This window comes from Narcine bancroftii, chromosome 1, assembly GCF_036971445.1.
Source record: "Narcine bancroftii isolate sNarBan1 chromosome 1, sNarBan1.hap1, whole genome shotgun sequence".
Taxonomy (NCBI): domain Eukaryota; kingdom Metazoa; phylum Chordata; class Chondrichthyes; order Torpediniformes; family Narcinidae; genus Narcine; species Narcine bancroftii.
The window spans coordinates 66,819,576-66,844,033 of NC_091469.1; the positions used below are offsets into that span (position 1 = coordinate 66,819,576).

The window sequence follows — 24,458 nt, forward strand, 5'->3', positions numbered from 1 at the left end:
AATTTGGTCTCCCTGGTATCCCACCTATTATGGCCCCTGTAGAAATAGCTTGTAGACCCCCGCCCTATGCATATGTGGAGTCACAAGGTGCCCCTGGCACCCCAGATGGGATACTGGAGTCACGTCCCTTATATCCAGATATTGAGACACTGGGGTGTGACAAGAACCTCGGGAATAGGGACACATCAGACGAGGTACAGGCCCCTTTAATAAAAATAGAAGGGGGAGTAATAGATGTGGAGACCCCTCTGGAGTCCAAGAAAATAGAAAAGGAGTTAGAGATACAGAAATGGAACATGAAAAAGGTTCAGGTTAACATTAAAAACTTAACCAGAGATATTAATGTGCTGGGGCAGATCAGTGAGGATCAAAAAGAATTAATGGTAGGTGTATTGAAGGAAGTGGAAAAGATAACTACAACACTGTCAGGAGAAATTAAAGCTGAAGGAATGGTAATAGGAGTAAAGGACGAAAAGTGTAGTACAGATGAGGAAACGAGATACGATCCACCATGGGAGGAAAGTAAAAGGAAAAGACTCGGGAGGGAGAAAAATAGACATGCCTACCTGGACATAGTTAGGACAAAAGAGAAAGATGTGAAACAACTAAACTATGGCCGAAAAGATTATCTTAGAGATGAACGTGACCAATATACCTTTGACCCTGAGACATTGGAAGCTGATAGGGACAGTGACAGTGACGAAGAAGAGTCAGAACAAGGTGGGATAAATAAATGCATGCCAAGAGTAAAGAAGGAGCAGAAATCCCCAAAATTGAGATATCAATGCCCATTACTGATCACGGGACGGGGAACTCAAAAATATGTACCCTGGTCACGAATGGACTTAGAGAGTTTAATGAAAAAACTACCTCCGTTGAGTAATGGGGCTAGTCCATGGATTTCTTGTTTTGAGCAAGAAACCTGCCAAGAACAATTAGCACTCGCAGATGTCAGAACTATCATGATAAGATTAAAGGCAGAAGGGGCCCTGAAGCAAATAGAGAGAATTGTAAGAAGTAGTAAATTGGGGGATGAAATAGAATTTAACCCACTTCGGAATAAATTTTGGGAAGCACTTAGAGAAACATTTCCTACACCCTATAGTTTGGATGCCTTGGTAACCCTTCAACTAAAGGAAGGAGAGACTGCACACGAGTATTTCACTCGAGCATGGGACTTATGGGAAACAGGGACTGGAGAAAGACCCGACCACAGCCCCTTAGGAAGGGCTCACTTTCGTAATGGGATAATAAACGGACTACCTGCTACGGTTCAAGCAAAATTAAGGGACATTGTGGGATTAGAGACAATGTCAGAGGATTTGTGGAAAAGACACCTGACACATGCAATCAAACGACATCGTCAATCAGAGCATGCTAAGTCAGAAAGTGCGTCCCAGAAGGAGGTGGACAAAACAACCGATAAATTGGTGAGAGCCATAGAACATATAGGGGTTAAATTAGCGGCCCAACAGATAGTCCCACAGGTCATGGGGCCAGTGATAAATCCGGGACCCCAAGTAAGAAATGGTTGGGAAAGACAGCTAGGTACAATGTATAGAGGGGAACATGCAGTATGCTGGTACTGCCAAAATCCTGGACACTACCAGCGGAACTGTCCGGAGGCTGGGAGAGCAAGGGGAAAAAGATTACCCTCTATGAGAGGCTATCGGGGAAGAGGAGGAAACTTAAGAGGACAAGCAAGGGGTAGGGGTGGACACATTGATGGGCCCCAGAGAATCGGGGGGTGGCAGAGTGATCAACAAGTCCAGGCACCTCAGTGTAATGACTATATTGAGGAAGGTGCTGAATTTGATTATTGAAGGTGCCCAGGAGAATCAAAAATCACGCCTCCCTGGGAGCCACCAAAAATTTGGGGGACGGTAAATGGAGAAAAAATTGAATTTATGGTTGACACAGGGGCAGCAGTTACGACAGTGATTAAAAAACCCCCAGGGAGCACATTTTCGGGCAAAACATTATCTACAATAGGATTCTCCGGGATAAGGGAAACACAGCCCTATACAGATAACATCGACATGACATTTGGACGACAAAGGGTTAAAACGCCTGTCCTGGTTGTGCCAAGTTGCCCCATTAATTTATTAGCAAGGGACATTCTTACCAAACTAGGAATAACCATACAATGTTCTGAGAAGGGCCTTTGGTTAACATACCCAGGGGATACAATAAGAAGGGGAGGACAGTTTATAGTAATGACCCCATCTAACGCTTCAGAAGACTCTGTGGAGGTTAGTATTTTCTGGAGTCGGCTACTGTATGATGAACCAGGCCCAGGGCTGATTAAACAGTTTTTTGAGTGGAGGGCCAGTATTCCTCGGTATGGGGATTACCATTATCCACTAGATCCTATGCATGTTACATTAAACTACACCATCCACCCGGACCAGGAATATGAGGAGAGGTGGGACTCTCTAAAAGAAGGGAAGACAGAAACGATACATTGTCCATTTATCTTTGTAGGTAAGGAGGGAATAGCTGCTATGGTTGTCATGACAGAAGAACAAATGGAGTGGTTCTGCTTAGGAGTAGAAAGTGTGCCTCATGTGACCTTGGGTATTGCCAAAGATCATCACGCTCGACAGCTGGGTCCGATGGTAAAGGAAGCGATAGGGTGTGAATACAGGCAGACAGAAATCCAGGGATATTCCACCTCGGAGGGAGGAAAATTTGTCAGACTGAATATTGAAGCATGGGACCAGGTAGTGAATGAGAAAGTAGAAAGAGACCGAGCCATAGAAGGAGAAAATATTGATCACAGAGACTCAGACAAATATCTTTCTAATCTGAGTCCACATATATGGACAACGGGGCCCTATGATGTGGGAGTAATAAAAGGAGAGGTATTTCTAGAATTGGCCAACCCCGGGCAGAAACCAATATGGAGAAAACAATACCGCTTGTCGCCCAGTCAGGAGGAGGGTATTAAAGGAACGATAGAAGGGTTAATGGAGTCAGGGGTTTTAAGGGCGGCACCTGACAGTATGTGGAACACGCCCATCATGCCTGTTCCCAAACAGAGTAGAAAAGACTGGAGGATGGTACACGACCTCCGGGAGATTAACTTGGCTACCAAGACCATCGGGAGACCAGTCCCAGACCCATATGTAGCACTTAGGGCTCTGAGTCCGGAGCACGAATACTATACTGTCATTGATCTGGCAAACGCATTCTTCTGCTTGAAATTAGCTGAGGAATGCCAAGACTGGTTCACTTTCACTTACCAAGCACATCGGTACACATACACTAGATTACCTCAGGGTTATAAGGACAGTCCAGGACTGTTCAATCAGGCCCTTAGCGAAATCCTAATGAAATTAAAGCTCCCGGAAGATGTTACACTGATTCAGTATGTAGACGACCTACTATTAGCAAGGAAAACGCCACAAGGGTGCCTGACAGGGCAGCCAAACAGGTTACTGGTTATCATGAACATATACAGGGGATGATTTTGAGGTCCCATAACAAAAAAAATGAATCTGAAACTAAGGAGACTTGTAGCAGATTGAATGACTACACAGATGAGTTTTGTGGAGGAAGAGTGCTGTACAACTGGCTCCCCGCTAACTGGGATGGTCGGTGTGCTCTAGTAACCCTTAATGCGCCAGTGCTGATTGTCAAAAGGCAGGAGGGAGACGAGGATTCCCTAGAATTGCGCCACACAGAGAGTTGGCTGTGGAGAAAAAGGAGGAGTGTTGGACTCTTGGGGCCGGGAGGAAGGAACCCTGATGGGGTATGGATTGATGCCATTGGCCAAGCCCGGAATATTCCGGACGAATTTAAATTAGCCGATGAGATTGCAGCTGGGTTTGAAAGCTTTCCTGTTTTTAGTGCAATTTTTCCCATCACTGTAAATAAGAATGTTAATAGGATCAACCTTATTCACTATAATGTCCAGCGCCTTGCAAATTTGATCAGGGACGTTGTTGAGGCAATACATCAACAACTGTCAGAAACTTCCCTTATGACACTTCAGAATAGGATAGCGATTGATATGGTCCTGGCAGAGAAAGGTGGAGTGTGTGCTATGTTTGGAGATCTATGCTGCACTTCTATCTCTAATAACACAGGGCCAGATGGATCACTCACTAAGGGGTTAACGAAACTTAGGGCATTGGCGAAAGAATTAAAAGCCCAGTCTGGAGTCTCCAATCCTGTTTTATCCTGGTTACAGGGAGTGTTTGGGAGATGGAGCACATTGTTAGGACAACTTTTGCTGGGTTTGTTCATTTCTGTATCAATTTTTATCACTTGTGGCTGTTGTTGTATTCCATGCATTCGAACGCTGGTCACGAGGACCATAGAGAGAGCCTTTGCTGACCGTGATGAACTGCCTCCGAAATATCAAGCTGTGCAGGCTGTGGAGCAAGACTATCTCACATTACAGGAGGCGGAGAAAGTTGCTGAGATCGATCTGGAGTCTGAAGGGGAATGTGATGGGAAGGAGGGATTGTGAATTAGATTGTTACACATATAATTTTAACCTTGCTTGTAACCCAAATATTATAACATTGATTGTAACACAAACATTATTAATCAGATTGTAGAACAAGTATTATGAATTAGATTGTAGACCATATGTTAACTTGGGAATTTACTAATGTACGGGGGGTTAGCTAGTTTTTTGCTTGGGGGAAAATGGGATGAAACTTGTAAACGGGCAATGGGATCGGGGTGACGGATGGGGGGTGTACGCAAAGGAGGGTTGGGGGAGCCCTCGCCCACCAGCCGAACTGCCCTGTGAACAGAACCCGTATAGAGCTTGGCAATAATAGGCAAACTAATGTAACGCGGTGGTAGCATAGTCAGGGCGAGATTGTCCTCTAAAGAGGACAAAGGAGGGATTGTAAGGTAAAACATCATGAGATGGGAATGTGTAGGGAGTTACCCTGTACAGGGCTGTAACAAGAAGGGGAGGTGTCCTTGTACTCCTGTTAGGTAAAACATCATGAGATGGGAATGTACAGGGCTGTAACAAGATGTGAATGCATCCTTGTACTTACAAGATAAGAGAGACATTGATGGATTGAGAGGCAGGAAGCTAGCAGGGAAAGGATAGCAACAGTTTTAGTCATTGGACAAGTAATGATATGATGATGTTCTAAGCACATATCCAAGGGTATAAAAAATCACCATTTTGCTGATAACGGCAGAATGCATTCTCCGACTAACATGGTTAGTTGCAAGTGTTACAATCCGGTAATAAAGAACAAAGAACCCTGATTTCGACTCAGTCTGGTGTTTGTCTCACTCATTCATGAACAAAGCAGACCTAACAATACCCATGCCCCCTTGAATTTCACCATAAGCTTTATCTTGACCCTTCTATCCTAACTTCCTGGTCCTTGACAATCACATTCTCAGGCCTTTACTTCAGTAATCCCCTATCATCTGTTCACCACACTCTGACCGATCATTTCCACAGAAGCATCTCCACCACTTCCCAATTGCACCTCAACACTTCTTCGGGATTCTCTACTCACCCAATGATTACCCTCTCAATCATCACTTTGGGTGCCCCATCATATTCCCAGCAATCATGAACCATTCCATTAGAACCGTAGAACAGTGCTTCCCAAACTTTTTTAACTCACGGAACCCTTTTGGGAAGCACTTGGAAATCGCGGAACCCCAATCATCAATTACAGTTTAAAAGATCTGGTACACCTGTATATATACAAACATAATAAGAAAATAAATAAACTCACCATTCTCCACGTTGGAATCATTTGTTGCCTCTAATTTACCTTTAATGGGATGAATGGAATTGTTTCTTGTCTTCACTGATTCTCTTAATGTTGGGCACAATATTAGAGAGTTGTTTCCTTATGTCAGGAGTGACATCAAGTCAGTTTCTGCATTTTCTTTTTGTTGCTGCATAATACGAAAATCCAGCCTCACACATGTAAGCCATGTAAAATGGTAATAGGCCATGTACAGCAGATTAAGCCAAGGACAGATATTCTTCACTCAGGGTCCATTTGTGCACATGTGTGAACACTTTTTCCACAGAATGGCATTATTCATCATGTACTTATTGAGGCAGTTAAAAGTTTCCCCAGTCGGGTGCCCTTGCAAAGTTTCACAAAGAAGCACATTTTCCTCAATATCCTTCTCATGCACATACTTAATGAAGACTAGCAGCCCTGGAAGACCTAATGCATCTGTTTCTTTACACTTGATTTTTCAGATAAAGGTATCATGTAATAATCTTCATGAAAAAACAGTGGCACCTCAGTACTTGCTTCAGATGAATTATCCTGTCTCCTATGTTCTTTTTTAAGCCAACGATTCATGGTTCTTAATACAGTACTGTACACGTGGAATATCTTTCAGTTTAAATTTTAAAATGTGGCCAGCCTCGCACCGAAAAGTCCAAGTCTCATTGGTTGAAAATAGCATCTTGAGGCCTGATGACTGCACTGCTGACGTCAGGCCTCAAGAAGCCATTTTCTTTTGTTAGCTTCAAGGCAGCTGTTCTATGCTCTGGGGACAAAGTTTAACCTTTCATGTAATTCAGTTCTTGAAGACCAAGCAATATCCTAGTAAATCTTCTCTTCACTCTTTATATCTTATTGATATACTTTCTGTAGTTAGTGACCAAAACTATGCACAATGCTCCAAATTTGGCCTCTACAACTTTACCATAACATCCCAATGTCTGTACTCGATACTTTGATTTATGAAGGGCAATATGCCAAAAGCTATCTTTTCAACCCTATTCATCTCTGATGCCACTTTCAGGGAATTATGTATCTCTTTCCCAGATCCCTCTGTTCTACTGCACTCTTCAGTACCATGCCATTTACTGTATATGTCCTTTCTTGGTTTGTCCTTCCAAAATACAACATCTCACACTTGTCTGCATTAAATTCCATCTGCCATTTTTTATCCAATTTTTCTAGTTAGTCCAGATCCCTCTGCAAGCATTGAAAGCCTTTCTTACAGTAAACAACATTTCCAATTTTTGTGTCACCTGCAAATCTGCTGACTCAATTCACCACGTTATCATCCAGATCATTGATATAGATGACAAATAACAAACAATCCCTGAGGCACACCACTAGTCACGGGCCTCCAGTCTGAGAAGCAATCATCCACCACCATTCTCCTGCTTCTCATTGGCTTCTCCTATATAGCCAATGTCAAATCCAGTTTAGTATCTCACCTTCCTGACTCATCTCCCATGTGGGACCTTGTCAAAGGCCTTATTAAAGTCCATGTAGACAACATCCATCATCTTTCCTTCATCAATTTTTCTGGGAATCTCCTTGATAAACTCTATCAGATTGGTTAAACATGACCTATCAAGCATAAAGCCATGTTGACTATCCCTAATCAGTCAATGGCTAGCCAAATACTTGTATCTCTGATCTCTTAGAGCACCTTTCAATAATTTACCTACCACTGATGTCAGACTCACCAGCCTATAATTTCCTGGGTTACATTTGGAGCCTTTTTTAAACAATGGAAAAATATGAGCAACCCTCCAATCATCCGGCACCACACCCTTGGCCAAAGACATTTTAAATATTTCTGTCAGAGCCCCTGGAATTTCTACACTAGCCTCCCTGAATATCTGAGGGAATATCTTGTCAGCCCCTGGGGATTTATCCACCATTATTTGCTTTAAGACAGCAAGTACCCCTTCTTCTTTAATCTCCTTTTGGTCCATGACCAGACTTGTTGTTTTCCTTACTTCCCACAACTCTGTGCCTGTTTCCTGAGTAATACTGGTGCAAAAAAACTTTTTAAGATCTCCCTCATCTCTTCTGGCTCCATACATAGTGACCACTCTGATCTTCAAGGGTACAATTATGTCCCTTACTATACTTTTGCTCTTAATATACCTGTAAAAACCCATAGCATTTCCTTTGACATTGTTTATCAAAGCAACCTCATGTCTTCTTTAACCTTTCTGATTTCTTCCTTGAGTTTTTTATTTTTGCATTTTTATACTCCACAAGTGCTTCATTTGCTCCGTGCTATACACTTCTTTCTTCTTCCAAACCAGATCCCCAATATCCATTGAAAACCAAAGATCCTTATGCCTATTAACTTTGCCTTTAATCGTGACAGGAACATACAAATTCTGTACTCTCAAAATTTCATCTTTGAAAATCAACCACTTACCTGGCACATCCTTGCCAGAAAACAACTTTCGAGATCCTTTCACTTGTGGTCAAAATTAGTCTTTCTCCAATTTAGAATCTCAACCCAAAGCCCAGACCTATCCTTCTCCACAATTATCCTTCTCCATAATTAGTCTTTCTCCAATTTAGAATCTCAACCCAAGGCCCAGACCTATCCTTCTCCACAATTATCTTCAAATTAACATCATTATGATCATCAGACACAAAATCTTCTCCTGCATATACTTTTGTCACCTGTCCTGTCTCATTCCCTAAGAAGAGATCCAATATTGTACTTTCTCTAGTTGGTACCTCAATAACTTTTCTGAACATATTTGACAAATTCCAAGCCAAAGTATGGGAGTCACAGTTAATATGTGGAAAGTTAAAATCTCCTACTATCACAACTTTATGTTTCCTGCAGCTGTCTGCTATCTCTACAGATTTGCTCCTCCAATTCTGGCTGATTATTGGACAATATATAATACAACTCCATGAGTGTGGTCATGTCTTTATCATTCCTCAACTCCACCCATATAGTCTCAGTAGACAATCCCTCTGGCCTGTCCTGCCTGAGCACAGCAGTGATATTTTCCTAGACGAGCAATGCCACTCCTCCCCTTTCATCCACCCTGTTCTATCGCATCTGAAGCAACAGAAGCCCAGAACTTTGAGCTGCCAGTCCTGCCCCTCTTGCAATGGCCACAATGTCATAATTCCACATGCCAATCCACGCTCTAAGTTGGTCTCTGTTACCTACACTACTCCTTGCATTGAAACAGATACACCTGAGAAATTTCCACCACATACAACCTTTTGTCACATGCAATCTTCACTTCATCTTTTTCCTCTTCCACTTGCCTCTCTGCTTTGACACTCTGGTTCCCATTCCCCTGAAAATCTAGTTTAAGCTGGAGCAGCACAAGCAAACCTTCCACAAGAATATTAGTCCTCCTCCAGTTCAGATGCAAACCATTCTGTTGGAACAGGTCTCACCTTCCCTAGAAGAGAGCCCAATGATGCAGAAACCTGAGCCCATGTGTAAGCTGCATTATCCTCCTATTTCTAACATCAATAGCACATGGCACAGGTAGCAATGCTGAGATCACAACCCTGTAGATCCCGTCCTTCAACCTAGTGCCTAACTCCCTGAACTCTCTTTGCAGGCCTTCAACACCTTTCCTTCCTACATCATTGGCCCCTACATGGACTATGACAGCTGGCTGATTACCCTCCATCTTGACAATGCTGAGAACTTGATCCTAACACCAGGGAGGCAACATACCTTCTTGGAATCTCAATACTTTCCACAGAACTTCTTATCTGTCGCCATAACTACGACTCCCTTATCCCCTATCACTACAGCTTGCCTCTTCCCTTCTTTGCTACGTCCAGACTATGCCAGAGACCTAATCATCATGGCTTATCCCTGGTAGGCCATCCCCCCAACAGTTACAAAAATGGTGTACTTGTTATTGAGGAGAAAGGTGCCCTGCCTGTTCCTTTTCCCTCTCCCATCTACCTGGGTGACAGCTACCCTCCTCCTGCCTTCTCAGTGTGATAGCATCCCTGTAACTCCTTTCTATCACCCCCTCTTCCTCTGGAATGATCCCAAGTTCATCCAACTCAAGCTCCAATTCCTTAACTCAGGAATTGTCAGGACCTGCAGCTGGATGCACTTCTCGCAAATGAAGTCATCAGGGATACTGTTGGCTTACCTGACAACCCACATTCTGCACGAGGAGCATTCTCCTGCCCTGGCTTCCATTCCCACTGTCTATGACTAAAGGAAAAAATATATGATAAATAAAACCTGGCGTTACCTGTGTCTGTCAGCAAAATTCTTTTTGTTCCTCGAATTGGGTGGCCTTTACTTACTTCAACTTCTGCACCATCACCTCAGTCTCTGCACGCCGAAGCCTCAAAGTGCCACGCTTACTGTGAGCCTCAAGCCAAAGCCTCAAAGTGCCACTCCTTCCCTGAGGCACTCACACACTAGCTACTCCTCACTAGCTGCTCTGCTTGTGTTTCCCCTCTTTTTGTTGACTGGAGTTAATTGGCCAAAGGAGAGATCCAAAAGAATACTTACCAATCCTGCTACCTATTTAACTGCTTGGAACATGCTCGCTCCATCTCTCACTCGCAGTCTGTTCTCAGTCCATCATTAAGATCCAAAAGAACACTTTATTGTCATTGAATTTCTACCTGTCATTTCCCTGTTTCCATTCCACAAACTCAAGTGTTGCCCCTCCAATCTGGCATCCCCATGGTCCTCATTCCAACTCTCCTCTCCAGTTTTCACCATCAATCATCTTTGTCCAATCAGTCTGTTGTCCAATAGAATTGTTTCACAGCTTCCATCTTTAGGCACTAGGAACCCTGTAAAGAGCTCATCCTACATGTCCAATTCAAACACAACCAGGATATATTCAAGTATTGTCGAACGCTACTTGGAAATCAGATGTCATAATCAAATTATCTTTGACCTATATCTTTAATTATATTTCTCTTTGCACAGAGTTATCTAACCTGCTGAATACTTCCAGGACTTTATACTTTTGTTTCTGCAACCAATTACTGGAGATCTGACAGGCCAAATTATTGCAAAAATAAATCAGGAAAATTGATGTGTTCCTACTTGTTTATGTTCTCCACAACCTTTCATTGCTTTAAACCAGACACAAATCTGCTTACCCCAGAGGAGCAGAGAACAAACTTCAAAGCCCTTGAAAAAAATGATGAACTTTTGTTCTTCAATGATTAGTGGAAATGTACAATTATCGATAGGTCTCCACTGAAGAAGCAAGGGGTGCCATTTTGCAGTCTCCTTTGTACTCCTTCCTTGGAGCTATGAAGAATTAACAGACTAAAACAATTGGATATGAATTTCACTCTGTAAATGAGAAAATCCCAGATGAATGACTTGCGTGAATTACATTTGAGTAATTCATAAATAAAAGGGCTGACTTCAGTATTCACTTGGCAATTGGGCATATTTTAAAGTGGCAGTCACCCAAAATATGCATTTACAGATGAATATGATCTAAGAACAAATTCAAACCCAGCAAAATATGAATGGTTTGTACCTATCTCAATTGGAAGTTCCTTGATGCAATTCCTGGATAAATCCATCACAATCAAATCCTGGAACATGACAATGAAGGATGGAATGATTTCTATGCTTGTTTTCTTAATATGCCACTCTTTGAAATAAATCTTCTCTCTTAATGAATCAGGAAGTTCCTGCCGTAAAAATAAGATAAAATATCATCATAACCTGTCCAGCCATGATTTGGATTCAAACCATTCTGAACAATCAGTTCATCTCTTAGAAGCAGTTTCATATGGTATCTGTATGGTCAAACAATCCATGGATAACAAATAACTAATTCTACACATAAATTCTGCACTAAAATAATTGCATTTTTAAAGGTTGTGTTTTGGTTGCATTTGTGAAATGGATTGTTGGAAATATGATTGGGGTACCCAAGGTGATGATTGAGTTTCATCTCTGTGAATGTGGAAATTTCTCCCAACTTTATGTTGAATGGTCACATTCATTTACATTTTCACAACAGTCTCCCTGGATGTATAATGCCTGAAGTTTCAACAGTCTCCACCATTCACTATCTTCTCTATCCCTGGGTCAATATATGCAAGGAATATATTCTAAATATTTCAATGTCCTGACTTTGTGAATTCAGACAAGAGTGCAGTATAGTTGCTTTTTGAGCTTGTACTGAAGTTGTTGCAATGAATTCATGTGTTGAGCTGAATATCTGGACATTACTGTGACCATCTATTTATGGTTACCATCATCTAGCACAGTCAAAATGTAGAACCAACATTATTGAGATACAACACCTCCTCTATTCTGAACCAATGTGTGTAGGAGCTCTGACATACAGGTCACATTTACTATTTCTTATTTCCCCAACATTATGTCTGTGTGAGCATGTTCAAGCCAATTTTGACATTGGATTCATTTTACCCAGCTCATTGAAGGGACTTCAATCCTGATTCAATTTGGCCTTCTTTTGATCATTCTATCCCATTGCTAAATTTGTAGCTGAATACATAAAAAATAATCTACTGTCCACAGGAAGTAATCTTTTTTAAACACAAACCTTCCATTCCATTCCTTGCAGTTCAAAAATAAATTTTTTGTCTTTGGTTGTGGTCTCCTTTCCCAGTTCCAGAAAATGTAGGAGTTGAGTGTCCTTTCCAAAGCTTTTTAAATGGTTCATTCGAACATGCACTTCATCATTCATTACACCTTTCCCCTGTTGAAAGTAATTTCTCATGGCTCTTTTTTTACGTTCAAGCATCTGTACCCATTCTTCATTGATCCTTGAAGAAAAGATGTTCAAATGAGATGAGACCTTTTTTTGCTAAGCTAGTGTGAATTTAAAATCATAACCACTAGATGTTGTGTGGTTGTTTGTGGGAAGATTGGTTCTGACATGGCACTGGAACACACATGTTACACTGCTGCCAGAAAGGCCATTACCTTCTGATCATGTCACAAATTCCAGTCCCTTCATCGCTCTCCCTGCCAATCATTGCCTGCTTTGGGTAGAATGATGGCAAGTCATTTGTGCATCACAACATTTTAGTTTCCAACACCTTAAAATGTTGACTAATGTTGATAAATGCTCCATAATGTCAACAAGAACTGCCTTTCGTCTCTTTGTGAATTATTTTAAATATAATGTTTAATAATTAGTCCTTGAAAGCCTTTATCAGCAAGAGGTTTAAATAAATGCTTTCATTAATATGATGCAGATCATGAGCATACTGCAACTAAATTCATTTTAACAACACAATTTGAACATGGTTTAAACAGCAAAAATGTATTGCAGCTGTGAAGAGGATTTATCACAGTTTGCTACAAACGAAGAAAACTTACTTCACTAATGCACTTTTCTCCTGTCTTTCCCTCTCTTTTCTTTGCCGCTCTTTATACCTTTTTATTCTTCCTTCCCATAAGGTTCTAACAGAAGATAGGTCATAAACCACAACAACAGGAGCCATTTTGGAGTCTTTCAATCGTTGCTCAGTAATCTGCAGTTCAAGAAAAAAAATAAGGCACAAACAATTTGGATTAAACAGGGATGAACAAGGAGGGGACAAATAGGAGTAAGGCCTTTCCACCCAATATCATTAAACACATTTAGGACGCATATACAAGGAGTATATCGAACACATACCTCAAATGCGGCCATTTTTTTATTGAATATTTTATTTTCTTTTTTGCAGACTTACAAAATCCAACAAACAAAGCAATCCTTCCAGTGTTCATAAATATAAACAAAGTCATTATTTATCCCAACCCCACACGCCCTCCACCCTCCCCAGAAAATGCATTCAAATAACTTATCTCAATCCCAATCATCATGTGCACATGGACCCTATCGAAACCTGTAACAGAAAGAAGTAACCATGGCTATGCAACTAGAAAGAAAAAGCTAAAAAGAAAATAATGAACCAAGGAGCTGAAAAGAAAAGAAAAGGCATGTAGTCTGCACCAAGACCCATTTCTGTATTTACACTTCTGGCCTTACTGGGATGATTTTTTTTTTGCCTTATCCCTATTTGAATTTGAAGGGAGGAATTAATCTGAGTACCAATGTACTGCAGGTAGGGTTGCCTTACTCTACCGAATGTGTCATGCTTCATCCGCAGATTGTTTGTGATTTTCTCCAGGGGAATGCAACTCTGCCTCTCTATATATTCCATCATGTGGTATTTAGTTGGGAGACGGATTTCCATGAAACCACTATACACTTCCTAGCTACCGCAAGGCGACATTCACAAAATTTTTTAGCATTTAGTAGATCTAAACTGCACTTCTCCAATATCCCCTAAGAGGAACAGCGCTGGATCCTGTGAAAAATTCACTTTTAAAATGTATTCAGAATATCCCCTAGATCTTCCCAAAAGGGTCTCACCTTAAAACACAGCCAGGAGGAGTGGACAAAAGTTGCCACCTCCACATCACATCTGAAATACATTTCTGAAATCCCAGACTTTGACTTGTGTAGTTTCTGAGGTGTAAGGTATAACTGGTGCAAGAAATTATACTGCACCATCCTGTATCTGGCATTGATGACCCCCGTCACGTTGCCCAGACACAGGTCTTGCCACCTTTCTTCATTGATTGTTGTGCCCAACTCCGACTCCCATCTCTCCCTTGACCTGTGTAAGCCTGGCTTCGGGCCCTCACTTTGGAATATGTAATACATTTTAGAAATAAATTTACAAGCATTCCCCTTTTCAATTAGGAACTCCATGTCACTACATTCAGGTAAGGTCATAGCTGGTCGCAATTTTTCCATTAAGAAAGATCTTATTCTCAGAGAGCAGAAGAATGTTCTGTTGGACAAATTGTATTTATTTCTCAACTGCTCTAATGACATAAGCTACCCACCTTCATAACAATCCTCAATACACCTGATCCCTCTCTGGCACCAGGTGTCCAGGATCTTATTACTCAGAGTCAAGGGTATTAAATTATTCTGAGTCAGGGTCATTTTAGGGGATATCCCCATCTTCCATCCAATTCCTTATTTTATCCTTTTCCACATCTGAAGTAAATGTTTTAGGATGGGGTTATCCGTTTTCTTTGAGAGTAATTTTAAATCCCATTTATAAATAAATTCTTCAGCTATCTCTTCACCTACCCAATGTAGCCCAATCTGCGATTACGCTGCCCCCCCCCCCCACCAAAGAGCATGGCAATAAATCTCACCTGGGATGCCCAATAATTTTTTTTTAAATCAGGTAATTTTAAAACCCTCCAATTTGTAATCCCATGACAACCTTTCCATGGAAACTCTAGCCACTTTCCCATCCACAGAAACTTCCTGACACATTTGATAAGCACCTTTAAAAGAAGCCCGAGGCAATGCAATGAGTAACAATTGGAAAAAGTTGGAGTCTTGACAACACCTTCATTTTGACATAGTTGACTCTGCCCATCAATGTAATGGACAGAGTCCTCCATCTAACCAGGTCCTCTTCAATCTTCTGGAGCAAAGGGAGGTAATTAAGCTTGTACAGATTACATAAATCATTATCTACTTTGACCCCCAAGTACTTTATGCTTTGCCTCGGCCACTTGAACTCACTGCTGTGTTGGTACTGCTCATAAACATCATTTGTTAAAGGCATAATCTCAATCTTATCCAAATTTACTCTGTACCCCAAAACCTTCCCATAATCTTCCAGTGTGATCCTCAGCCCAGTCAACAATCCCCTGGGGTCCATCAAATAATCTAACACATCATCAGCAAAAGGGTTGATTTTGTTTTCCACCTGGCCCACCTTAAATTCCTTTATGTCTGGATTCGCTCAGCAGTTCCATGGATCATGTGAACAGTGCCAGGGACAAAGGACAACCCTGTTTACTTGACCTGTTCAAGGAAAATACTGGAGACATCTGCCTGTTTGTAATAATTTTGGCTTGAGATTTATGATAAAGTGCCTTAACCCAATTGATAAATATTTGCCCCAGTCTGAATTTCACCACCACCTTAAACAAAAAGTTCCACTCCAATCTACTGAAGGCTTTCTTCACATCCAAGGCTATGGCCACTCCCAGGTGTACCTCTATTATGCCAGATGTACAACACTTAGCAATCTAGCTGTGTTATTTACCAAATGCCTCTTTTCTATGAAACCCACCTAATCTGGGATCATTAATTTCAGCAGGTTTATCGCCAGCCTGTTAACCAATCCCTTTGCAATAATTTTGTAATTTGCATTCGACAATGAGGCAGGTTTCAAGGGATCCCTGTCTTTTTTTGGTATTTACCATGATGATTGCTGTTGAGAAAGATTCTGGGAGGGTTTGTGTTTCTGCCACCTGATCCACCACTTCATAAGAATAGGCAACAATGAATCCTTAAAATCCTTATAAAATTTGGCAGAGAACCCATCCTCCCCCAGGGACTTGCCCACCTGCAAAGAGCTCAGAGCCCATTCCATTTCATCCTTAATAAAAAGGGTACTCAGCCCCTCTTGCTCCTCCTGTCCTAAATTTGGCAAGTCCAATGGGTGCAAAAACTCATCTATTTTGGCGGTGTCTTCCCCTGACTCCGATTTGTAAAGTTCTTCATAGAATATCCTTAAATACATCACTTATTTCTTTTGGCTTATATGAAATCTTGACTTCCCCTGTTTGGATCACGTTGATTGTCCCCTCCACTTTCACCTGCCAGGTCAAGACTTTATGGGCCTTCTCCCCCAGGACATAGTACTACTATCTAGATCTTAGAATCAACTTTTCCATCTTATACATTTCAGCTTCTTATTCACCAAGTTTTTATACTTCTCTTCCATGCCCACTCTCCAATAATCCTTTTCCATTTCGGCTATTTCCAATTCCAGATCATTAACCTTTTTCATATACTCCTTTTTGACACTCTTAGTGTATGTACCTAATTATCTGGCCCATTAAATTTGCTTTCAACGTGCCCCCCCCCCCCACTACCCATACCATTGCCACTAACCTTATGGTTGGTGCCAATTCCCTTACCAAGCCGAGGTGTGCCAACAGCACCCATCTTACTCCCTCCTCTTCTGTGCCACCTCCAAGCTCCTCTCATATATGCATCTCCAAACAACAAATCATCATTTCAGACCGAACTTAATGAGCAATGCAGTCCCCTTTATACAGTTTTTAATCTGGCCTCCGAGGCCTCCACAATTCCCTCCACCACAACTCTGATGCTCTCCCTGGTAAGTCTCTCCTCTCCCTCCAACGCCTTCATCCGTCATGACAATGGGCGTTTTTTCACACTATTCTCCTCCTCCACCTCACCGACATTCCCCACACCACTGCTCATTGACTTCTCAGTCATCTCCTCCTCGATTCCAACCATCTCCTCTTGCCGCCTGCTGCCTCCTCTCCTCACCCGCTGCCCGCAGGGGTCAGCCTGGGCTGCAGGTCGGGACACTCTCCTGATGCTGCCTGCGAATCCGTTCCCACCTGCTGCTGCCAACCCTCGATCTCCCGCATCTTTACCTGTCTGCTTAGCATTGTCGCTGCTGCCTCTTCCTGCCCTTTCTTGCCACCATGACATCTCGCAGGCTCCACGCTGCCTGCCCGACTCAATGCTAGATTACTCTCTTTAGATAGTGAGTCACCCGCAATCTCCTCTCGCTGCAGCCTCGAGTAGGTCCCACCGACGTCCTCGCCACAAGGTCTCGTGGTCCCAACGTTCTGAGGCTGCATCAGGGCTGCACCTTGCACTGTGGACTTCTTGTCCTTCTTTCTCATTATTCTTTCTTCCTTCTTGCTCTACTGGATGTTCTTTAGACTTGTTTCCAACTCTTTTTCTGTCATTTCTGTTATCTCCTGAGGAGCTCCAGGATTCTGCTGCTTCTTACCATCCACCATCACATGACCTCCCTCAAATGGGGTCACTTTAACCTTATAATTCATGTGGAAATACACATTTATCTCTGATTTTTCTCCCCCACACTGTTCTGCTCCTGAGGCAGTTTTGTCATTTGGAATTTCTGCCAGCCTTGCCCTTCATGTAACATCGAAATGGAGTGCCTTAACTATACAGCACTTGGTGAGTCTTGTTTGGCTTCACTTCAGATCCAGCTCAAGCCATGACTGTGATTCATACTGCATGTTTAGTTCAGTATGAAACAGGAATCATTCCAACTGTTATATGAATAAAGTCTAAGTCAATTAATCAGTATCTGGACCCTTCTAGTCAGAGATTTACAAGGTCAAATTGCATCTTGCCAAATGGTACAATGTATTTACATTCACCTCAGGTTCCAATATTTTTCACATTTAGAGTTAGAATTTATTGTTAGGATCCAGTGAGATAACTGAGCTCAAAATGTGTCCAAATTTCTATGATCATGTTACAATAATTTTTTGTCAAAATGTATTATCACAATCTTTCATGATAAATCTAGCAAGGTATTAGATGGTTATTTTGATTTTCATTTCAAAAAATGTTTGTTTTTGTATTGAAAGTCATAACAGCTAAAAGAAAAACAGAAAGTGCTGGAAATACTCGACAGGTTAGATTATGTCTAAGGGAAGGAAAGCAGAGTTAATGTTCAGGTTCAATAACAGTTGGATAATTTGCCTCCTTTATGCTGTCTTTTTTGCTTCATTCCAGAGTAGAAAACCATAAATGATCCCTCGTGTCAATAGGGCTGTGCTTATTATGTCTCAGCTGAGTTCTTCAAGTCGGATGATTGCAAGTTCAAGAGTCAGCCCGGACTCTGTGCAGTTCTGATCACCACATGTTAGGAGAAGCAATGCAGAGAAGAGTCACAAGAGTGGAATGTTTCAGAAAAGAGGCTGGAAAGTCTGGATTCATTTTTCTTGAAACAGACAAGGCTGACAGAGAGATTTGATGGTTGTACACAAAATTATGAGGGACATAGATAGGGTAGATAAAAATTTGAGAACGTAGGTTGAGGCCAAGGGGTAGGTTTACAGAGGATCCATGAAAGAAATTTTTCATCCAGAAGGTAATTGGAATCTGGAACATGTGGTTTCATGGATGGTAGAGCAAAATTTTCTCTCACCAGATTTACAGTAAATTGTATCCAGATGAGCACTTGAATCACTAGGGCATAGAAGCCTATGGACTAAGTCGCAGTAAATAGGATTAATATAGATGGGTATGAGACAGTTGTGAACATCAAGGGTCAAAGAACCTGCCTCTGTGCTACAGGATTATAAGGTGCACTGATGTTGAAACATAAAAATGGATGCACAAGAATGCAATTTCTCAACTCTTTTCTATAATAATCTAAATTATGAATAAGCTGTATCCCAACTACATTTGCTTCATTTCTTCCTTGCGCAAGAAAAGTGGATCAAACTCAGGTAGGTAAGTTTTAATTGACCCACTTATGAAGGAAAAATTCAAGTTTTCCCCTTCTCTTTGTATGATGAATTTCCTCATAGTTCTCTTTTAAATGGCCAAGGACTAATTCTCAGATTATGCTTCCTTATTCGAAATCCATCCAAAAATCAAATGGATGCTCATCATATAAAATAAAAACAGAAAATGCCAGAAAGGATCAAGCATCTGTAGAGAAGGATACTAGTTTAATATTGTAGGCACATGAACTTCTACGGCAACTGAGAAAATTCAGAAAACAAACAGGTTTTACGTTGCAGAAAAGGGGAAGGGCTGGAGGGGAAAAAGGGGATGTCTGCAGTGGGAGACCAAGAGAGACCAAGTAACACAAATGGCTGAGCCAAAAGGGGTTTTGATCACAGCTGAACTGTCTGGAAGAGATTTAAATAGAGGAAGATAAAGAATACAGAGGCAGGGAAAAGAAGTAATGGTGAAATTGGGGAAATAAAATATCTTAGATGCTGGAAATTGGAGTAAAAAACAGGCCAGGCTACATCCGCAGGGAAAGAAAATATCAGTTCAGTCATTAACCTTTCGTCATCACGGTCTCAAGGCTGCCCACCTGAAGTGATCAAATTTATTGTTAAGTTCAGATGGCTATAATGTGCCTGGTCGGAAGATGGGTGGGGGGGGGGGGGGGGTACCATTCCTCTGACTTACAATGAGCTTCATCAGGACAGTCTGAGAGGCCAGAGACAGAGGGGTCAGAATGGGAGTGGACTGAAGAATTAAAGTGATAAGAAACTGAAAAATCAGGGTCACCTTAACAGACTGCAAGAATTCTGAAAAGCACTGACCCAAAGTGTGTTTCACTTCTCTAATGTGGAGGCTCCAACGTCACAACCATTTGATAAATACTAAGATGCTTCACCTGATATAATTGGGATGACTTGGACCTGCTAGTTTCATTGGCAAATTATCCTCCCCAAGACACTGCACCTGATTTTGAATGTACCCTCTCATGTAATACTTCAACCTGGTTTGGGGAACATTACAGTACAGTTTTTCACATGAGGCAGTAGTCATGAAACATCTAAGGCACTTTTCAAAAAGATGGGAGGTCTTCCAATTATTTCTATTTCTTCCTCTATAAATATTGTAAGAGATTTTACATTGAAAATTGCCGATGCCTGTGGCTATGTAACAACACTGACTGAACTTCAAAGAAAATCATTTTCCAAGATCCTTTAGATTTGGATTAAGATTTAAAAAATCAAAATCTTACATGTTTTCTTTTTCAAATAAAATTTGGTTTATGAGGGCCATGGAATATTTCTACAATTAACTTTCCTTTGTAACTCTATACCAAGGTTAATATCCTTCAGTGAATGTCAAACTGCAGCACTCTTGCTGGCAGTTCAGCTGCAGGCTTACCTCACAAACCTGGAATGGGCATAAACAGTCGTGAGTTAGCCAAATACCTCTGTTCAGAATTCTGACATTAGTCAGTCTGGTGCAAGCTTCATGCAGTTGATATTTGAACAGGAAAGCTCCATGTAGAATCCTGGATCTAGCCTGAAATTGTTGAATTGATTTGAATCGACAGAGTTTACACTACAATTACCTTGGGTACTCTGAGCTACAAAAAAAAACAAGAATTGGCCAGATTTCCCTGTCTGAGTTGCTAGCCAATGAGACCTTGTGTGAACTGGATGAAAGACAGGATCAGTTTTGCTCTGTGTGTCATCTCTAAATTAAACCAGATTCTGATGGCCACCATCACAACTTTGATATTACATAGAACACAACAGCACAATTCAGGCCTTTTGGCTCTCGATGTTCTGCTGACCTATATCAAAGAAAAACTAACCCCTTCCTACCCCCTAACTGACTATTTTATTTTCATTCATGTGCCTGTCTGAGAGACTCTTAAATGCCCCTAATGTTTCAGCCTCTACCACAACTCCTGGCAAGGCATTCTAGGCACCCACAATTCTCTGTGTAAAAGAATGTACCCCTCGTGGTTAGCGTAATACCTTTACAGTGATTGGGACCGGGGTTCGAATCCTGCGCTTTCTGTAAGTTTGTACTGTTACGAGTTCTGTGAACCCCATATACCAGCAGCAATAGAAATACACCAAAGCAATAGTTCCTTAAACAAAATTAGTTTAATTCTCTGAGTATAGAACAAGATCAGACTTAACTTATCAACACTAAAGTTATTTACACAATCCTCACCCCTCCCAACTTAATCCAAGCGCAAGTGTGTGTAATGTGTTTTCAAGAAAGTCCTATTTACTGGACAATCTTCCACTGTCCACATTTCCAAGGCTACAGTTTCCAGTAATCTTCAGTCCTATGCACAGAATCAGTCATTATATTCAAGCAAACTTCAGTGCTTTACTTAGAATTACCAGGCAGGAAAGTTGTGGAGGGTTACAGAGAGATGATTGTTGCTTGTTGGATACCCCAAACAGGAGTGTCTTACAGAAGAAACTTGTCTTCTTTCCAGGTTCTTCTCCTCTTCGCCACAGCGGGAAGATGAGCCACCACTCCTGATTTCCACAGAGAGTACACTCAGGATACCATATTAGAACTCTGCCCAATCTTGAAAAAGGAGCCCTTTCAGAAGGCTCTCCTTATGTCCAGCCTTTTCTCTGCTTTCAGGTGCATTCTCCACCAAGATTGCACCTGCAGAAGTGGATGAAGAGCTTTGGAATCGTCATTCAGGTGGCAGCCCTGAAAGCGCTGTGTTGTCCACCTGAAAGCGACAGCTACACAGGAGACGCCTCGGAGTGCACTCTGGCTCTTGTCCACTGTAGCTGTACTCCAGCCCACTGATGTGATGTCATTTGAAGCGCAACAAAGGAGAAGTAGAAGGAACACAGGATTATGGAGGACCTTGAGCAGGCAAGAGAAATACTGATGATGGTTTCAGCCTTTCTCAATGTTCAGATTGAGATACCCTGCCTGCACACTATGTTTCCAAATTCGCGCCAAGTGTCTCAGGCTGACGACGTCACTATGACATCATCAGCCTGCCCCTTAGCAGCCGCTTTCAGGCAGCTGCATTCAGGTGTCTAGGGGGACTTCAATGCTCCGGTGATTATCCCTCCTGGAGGAGGGTTAGAAAGTGCGCCTAGGTCGCGTCTCCTGCTCTTTCAGGGGTAGAATATGCAGCTTTACATCTGGGTATTCTGGCCACCTGAAAGAGCCTTCAGACTGCCTTCTGCTAACTCCTTGTCTCTCATTCTCTGCCCCCCCCCCCCCCCCCCCCCCCCCCGATGTTCCAGGCACTTTTTTTGTTTCAGTTTGCAAATGTTGCAGCTTCCAGGCTTTGCTTACAAACATTGCTAAAGCCCAGAACCTGCCCTTGGAACTTTGCAAGGCTGTATCTGTGAAATGCATGCAACCTAACAGCTAACCCAATTCTAATCCCTTTTATAAGCATATATTCAATTAACCCATTGCATCACACTCTCCCGTTCAAAGGAATTTTTACCCTATGGTAAAAATTCGCCCATAGCTAAAGTAATTACTAACTTTACAATCACTACAGTGATTAAAAAAATATACAGTATGTAACCCAATAATTAAGTATTCACTGTACAAAAATTTTTAACGTCTAGACAAGCAATCTGCTATAACATTACCTGTACCTTCGATATGATTTATATGTAAATTATATTCTTGCAAAATTAAACTCCAATTTAATATTCTTCTATTATTATTTCTCATTTTGTTCAAAAACACAAAAGCATTGTGATCGGTAAATATTATTACAGGTTCATGGGTAGTGCCCAAATACGCATCAAAATTCTGCAGAGCAAGTATTAGAGACAACAGTTCCTTCTGAATTGTGGAATAATTTATTTGATGATCATTGAATTTCTTTGAAAAGTAGGCAACTGGATGGTCAATTCCATCATGTTTTTGTAACAACATGGCACCTGCTGCTCCCTCGCTGGCATCCACAACTGAAGAATTTTTTTTTTTCAAAATCAGGAGGCTTTAAGACAGGGTTATGGCATAGCATCTTTAAAATATCAAATCCTCTCTGACAAGAGGTCATCCAAAGAAATTTATCTTCCTTCTTCAAGAGATTGGTTAAAGGAAGAGCAATTTTAGCAAAATTTTTGCCAAACTTCCTATAATAACCTGACATTCCTAAAAATCTTCTTAATGCTTTCTTTCCATTTCGAATAGTGTAAGGTAAAACATCATGAGATGGGAATGTGTAGGGAGTTACCCTGTACAGGGCAGTAACAAGAAGGGGAGGTGTCCTTGTACTCCTGTTAGGTAAAACATCATGAGATGGGAATGTACAGGGCTGTAACAAGATGTAAATGCATCCTTGTACTTACAAGATAAGAGAGACATTGATGGATTGAGAGGCAGGAAGCTAGCAGGGAAAGGATAGCAACAGTTTTAGTCATTGGACAAGTAATGATATGATGATGTTCTAAGCATGTATCCAAGGGTATAAAAAATCACCATTTTGCTGATAACGGCAGAATGCATTCTCCGACTAACTTTGTTAGTCGCAAGTGTTACAATCCGGTAATAAAGAACAAAGAACCCTGATTTCGACTCAGTCTGGTGTTTGTCTCACTCATTCATGAACAAAGCAGACCTAACAATTTGGTGACCCCGACGTGATGGGTGAGTGAACACTGGACGACGGTTTCTGTTTTTTCTGACAATCATCTCAGCCGGCTGATAAAAAGGTCCAGAGAAGCCTGTTTTAACAAAATTCTCTTTTTTTTTTTTTAAATCTTTATGATTGTCAGTAAGAACTGGAGATCGGACAAATTAGACGACCACAATTGAAGGTCGCATGCCAGGATTGTAACACGTAAGTGATTACAGACAAGATAATAGTCCTTAAGGTGTTTGAATGACATTTATTAAGTGCTTCGCAAGAAACTACTAGAGTTTAAAAGTCTTTATTGTGTCGTTGCAAAGTCCAATAGAGTGAGAAGGTGGTCTATAAACAATTGAGGACCTGAGTTTTCTGCCCTAAACTGGTTATTAAGAGGAGAAATCTCCCACGTGAAGGTTGGGCTTTGAAAGAAAACAAAGGTTCAGGCTTATTGGCCTCAATTGTATCTGAGAGACTGACTTATAAATGTCCGGTAGGTATGATAATGTCTGTACACTTGAGAAGTTAAGAATTTATTTCCCCAATTCGCCGTGGTGGAATACCACAGCAGACACTAGAGACCTTGAGACAACAAAAAAAGTTCTCAGGGACGCCTGCCTGGTGAACAAGAACGACGACAGAAGGCTGCGACAGCTGTGTCCGGATCAGGTAGGAGATATTAATGAAAAAGTTGACAAACTCCTAAGAGACACCCAGTTTATTCGAAATACTTTTGATAAGTTAAATGAGGGTATTCCCAACATCACCAAGGAGATAAAGTTACGTAAATTCATAGATTGGTACAGGGAAACAGGA

The 24,458-nt window shown here is 41.4% G+C and overlaps 1 protein-coding gene across 1 annotated transcript in view; it reads right to left on the reverse strand.

The window, feature by feature from the left end:
* Positions 1-24,458, reverse strand: part of lrrc2 (leucine rich repeat containing 2) — an 89,756-nt gene that overhangs the window by 48,626 nt on the left and 16,672 nt on the right. The window contains exons 2-4 of the mRNA XM_069929114.1: positions 13,063-13,217; positions 12,281-12,503; positions 11,240-11,396 (exon numbers count right to left, since the gene is read on the reverse strand). Coding sequence (XP_069785215.1) covers positions 11,240-11,396; positions 12,281-12,503; positions 13,063-13,187 — 505 coding nt within the window. The 5' untranslated portion in view covers positions 13,188-13,217. The remainder of the gene's footprint in view (positions 1-11,239; positions 11,397-12,280; positions 12,504-13,062; positions 13,218-24,458) is intronic.